The sequence below is a fragment of the Anarrhichthys ocellatus genome, unplaced genomic scaffold (genome assembly GCF_004355925.1).
Source record: "Anarrhichthys ocellatus isolate YVR2014 unplaced genomic scaffold, GSC_Weel_1.0 scaffold11, whole genome shotgun sequence".
NCBI lineage: Eukaryota > Metazoa > Chordata > Actinopteri > Perciformes > Anarhichadidae > Anarrhichthys > Anarrhichthys ocellatus.
Genome location: NW_022280041.1, coordinates 8,354,413 through 8,357,697, shown reverse-complemented (window position 1 = coordinate 8,357,697; position 3,285 = coordinate 8,354,413). Strand labels below are relative to the sequence as shown.

At 42.3% G+C, this 3,285-nt stretch overlaps 1 protein-coding gene across 2 annotated transcripts in view; it reads left to right on the top strand.

The window, feature by feature from the left end:
• The first annotated feature begins 1,544 nt into the window (after positions 1 to 1,544).
• The window catches only part of plaa (phospholipase A2-activating protein), a 5,692-nt gene continuing 3,951 nt past the window's right edge, over positions 1,545 to 3,285 (top strand). For both annotated transcript variants that reach the window (XM_031851060.1, XM_031851059.1), the window contains exons 1-5: positions 1,545 to 1,781; positions 2,220 to 2,413; positions 2,503 to 2,603; positions 2,707 to 2,827; positions 2,936 to 3,103. In XM_031851060.1, the coding sequence (XP_031706920.1) occupies positions 1,633 to 1,781; positions 2,220 to 2,413; positions 2,503 to 2,603; positions 2,707 to 2,827; positions 2,936 to 3,103 (733 nt within the window). In that variant the 5' untranslated portion in view covers positions 1,545 to 1,632. The remainder of the gene's footprint in view (positions 1,782 to 2,219; positions 2,414 to 2,502; positions 2,604 to 2,706; positions 2,828 to 2,935; positions 3,104 to 3,285) is intronic.

Genomic DNA, 3,285 nt, shown 5'->3' with positions numbered 1-3,285 from the left:
GGCACCTACAGCAAAACCCCAACACACACCACAATGGAGATTTGTTGATGGGAAACAGATCTCAGGTATCGGCTGAATAAACATCATTTAGACAACATTTGTATAGGCCTATTGCTGTTTTATAACTGTGAACGTTAGTCTGTATAGATGAGTGACCAACAGTAAGATGATACGACTGAGATACCATTAATATTAAGTAGTATTATCGTTCTGAGGAGGGCACAAACACAGGCCTACTATTGCTACTACTGTGTAATAAAGCAGACCTGTGTGGATAAACAAGCCCAACCTTTACCTTACAACACCTTGCAATAATTTTTTTTTTAACATTAGCATTATCTGCTAATCCAACCCAGTCTAAAATGAGCACAAGCGGCCCGTATAAACCTGCTAGTCTGCACTAAATACCTTGTTATTGCCCAACCTCGCGTGCTGCATCCTTCACACTACTGATACCACTGACAGGCGCGATGGGCTCGGCTCTGTAGCCTTTACTGTGTTAGCTGACATCAGCGGGCTAGCGTGAATTAATTACCTGGTATTCATTCGCACATTATACAATTCAACGTATTACGCGTCAGTCATTATTTCCCACGCTAAAATAAAACCATACCTACTTTTTTTTGTTGCCGTCTTTCTCAGCGCACGTATCAGTGTGCTTACTTCCTCATCCGAGCCTCTGTAGGCTGGACAGGAGCAGTAGTTTGCTACCTGCAATAAAAAAAACATGTATTTCCGGTTTATCTATGTTTAAAAAATAAAACATTTTTTGATGGGACTGAATTCTAGCGATACATATAAACACATATTTAAGTAGCTCTCTGAAAGGGTCTTATTTGATACATTTCATTTTTAGTTTTATAAGATGATTTCAACTTATTTTTTATTAAATGTTTTACTTATTTAGTTACTGAATTCCCTCAATATAAAGAAAAGCTATAAAGGGAAAAAAACGCTTTAAAGGATTACACAGTGTACAGAAAATGAATTAGCATTAGCATAATAAGCATTATCGATGTATCTATTCATGATTCATGTCATGGTTGGTGAACAGACTACATTTTTAACATTCACATAAAGGCTAATCTTGTTTTGATATTGACAATTGCTGTCTAAACTCTCTAGAGAATAATTTTTACTCTTTTGGTGGGAGATGATGAATGCGAGTACTCCGATCTGTACACCCCCTTGGGCTTTTATTTTAACATCTTTCGAGTTTCCTGTTGTATCCTGATTGTCGGTAACTTGACTAAGCTATTTTGGACAGGTGGGCGGTGGACTCGAGAGCGCAGTGCACCATCGGCAACAGGGAAAACAGTCTGCTGCCCCCCTCTGGTGCAACATGAGTACTACACGTAGAGGCAGTCCGCTTCGTTCCCTTGTGTTTTTGTGTTTTTAAATAGTACATCGACATTAATGCTTTAAACTTACCACCACTCATTGTATTATAATTATGTACTATATATGATTTAAATCAAATTAAAACATATTAATTTGAACGGTGAGTTGTCTGACCTGACACGTCAGTGACGTCATTCAACTTCCGCTAGCATTAGCGGCCGGTGTTTGTTGACAGCAACGCCGCTTAAACATAACTCTACTGTGGTAGTTTTATCGTGTCGTCGGGGCAAAATGGCATCATCTAACTCATACAAACTCAGGTGCTCCATCCCGGGACACGAAATGGACGTTAGGGGACTCGCATCTGCCGTTTTTCCAGATGGAGCCTTCGTGTCTGTGTCCAGAGACCGAACCGGAAGAGTCTGGGTACCAAACTCAAGGTAGCTAGCATTAGCCTGCTACTGACTAACTAACTGTGGTTGTTGGATTTATTTCAGTTTGTACGCAACGTCAACTCTGTCTTTAGGATAGGTACCCGAACCAAGATTAGTTGCAAGTCAATTAACGACCCCCGTGAAGTTATTTAACAGTAATACAGTCGTGTTAATGTGGGTAGCTAAGTTAGCTAGCAAGCGGTTTGCTAACGTTTACTCAAATTAGCTTTGTCATTCATTCAACTGCAACTCAGTGTTGACTGTTAGCAGCGCGGATGATGGAGTACTTGTTAAATTTCACCAGGTTCAGATTGGTATTATGGATTTTGTCTGTTAGTTGATTTATTGGCCTTTTCTTGAAAGTAATCACACAATTTTCCACTACTTGTTCCCACACAAGTAATCATTTAATGTCTTTGCTCTTCTTTCCCCTTCTCTTGACAGCCCAGACAAAGGTTTCACAGAGATACACAGTTTGTCTGGCCACTCCAATTTTGTATCCTGTGTATGTGTCATTGCACCGAGTGATACATACCCTCGCGGACTTATTGCCACGGGTGGAAATGACAACAACATATGCGTTTTCACAATGGACCAATCACAGCCTCTATTCACTCTCACGGGTCACAGAAGTACAGGTGAGTTGGTTGTGCCTAGCTGTATACTCTCAGGGTAATTACAATCTAATAAGCATCTAATTTGCTCTTTTGTTATTGAATCCCCACAGTTTGCACTCTGTCTTCTGGGAAGTTTGGGACACTTTTGAGCGGCTCGTGGGACAACACAGCCAAAGTCTGGCTCAATGAGAAGTGCATGATGACCTTAGAGGTATGCTGAAGCTTCTGTGATGTTACTCTGTAAATCTATTTTTCTCCGAATCTATCTATCGTTGTGATGGAGCAAAATCTATGCTTGTTCATTTTGACTACAGGGCCACTCGGCAGCAGTGTGGGCCGTGATCATCTTACCTGAACAAGGCCTTATGTTGTCTGGATCAGCAGATAAGACCATAAAGCTTTGGAAAGCTGGCCGCTGTGAGAAGACGTATGAAGGTGAGAGTTTGCAGCGGGTTGACTATTCCAAACATTTGTCTGGGGATCCAGGGGCTCCATCATTTATAATCCATGATTACAACGCAACCTGTTTTTCTTTCTTTCCAGGTCATGAGGACTGTGTGAGGGGGCTAGCAGTGATCAGCGACACGGAGTTCTTCTCTTGCAGCAATGACGCGAGTATCAGAAGGTGGCTGGTGACAGGCGAATGTGTGCAGGTCTACTACAGCCACAACAACTACATCTACAGCATGGCTGTCTTCCCCAATAGTCAAGGTTTGTTTATTTATCTTGAGACGTAAATGCCTTTGAAAGAGCTGAATGTGAGACTTGTAATGTGTATGTAACAAACTGCGGGTCCATGGTCATTTATGGAACCATTTGTCCTCCTGCTGTCAGCTGGTAGCTGGCTCCCCCCCCCCCCCCCCCCCCCCCCCCCCCCCCCCCCCCCCCCCCCC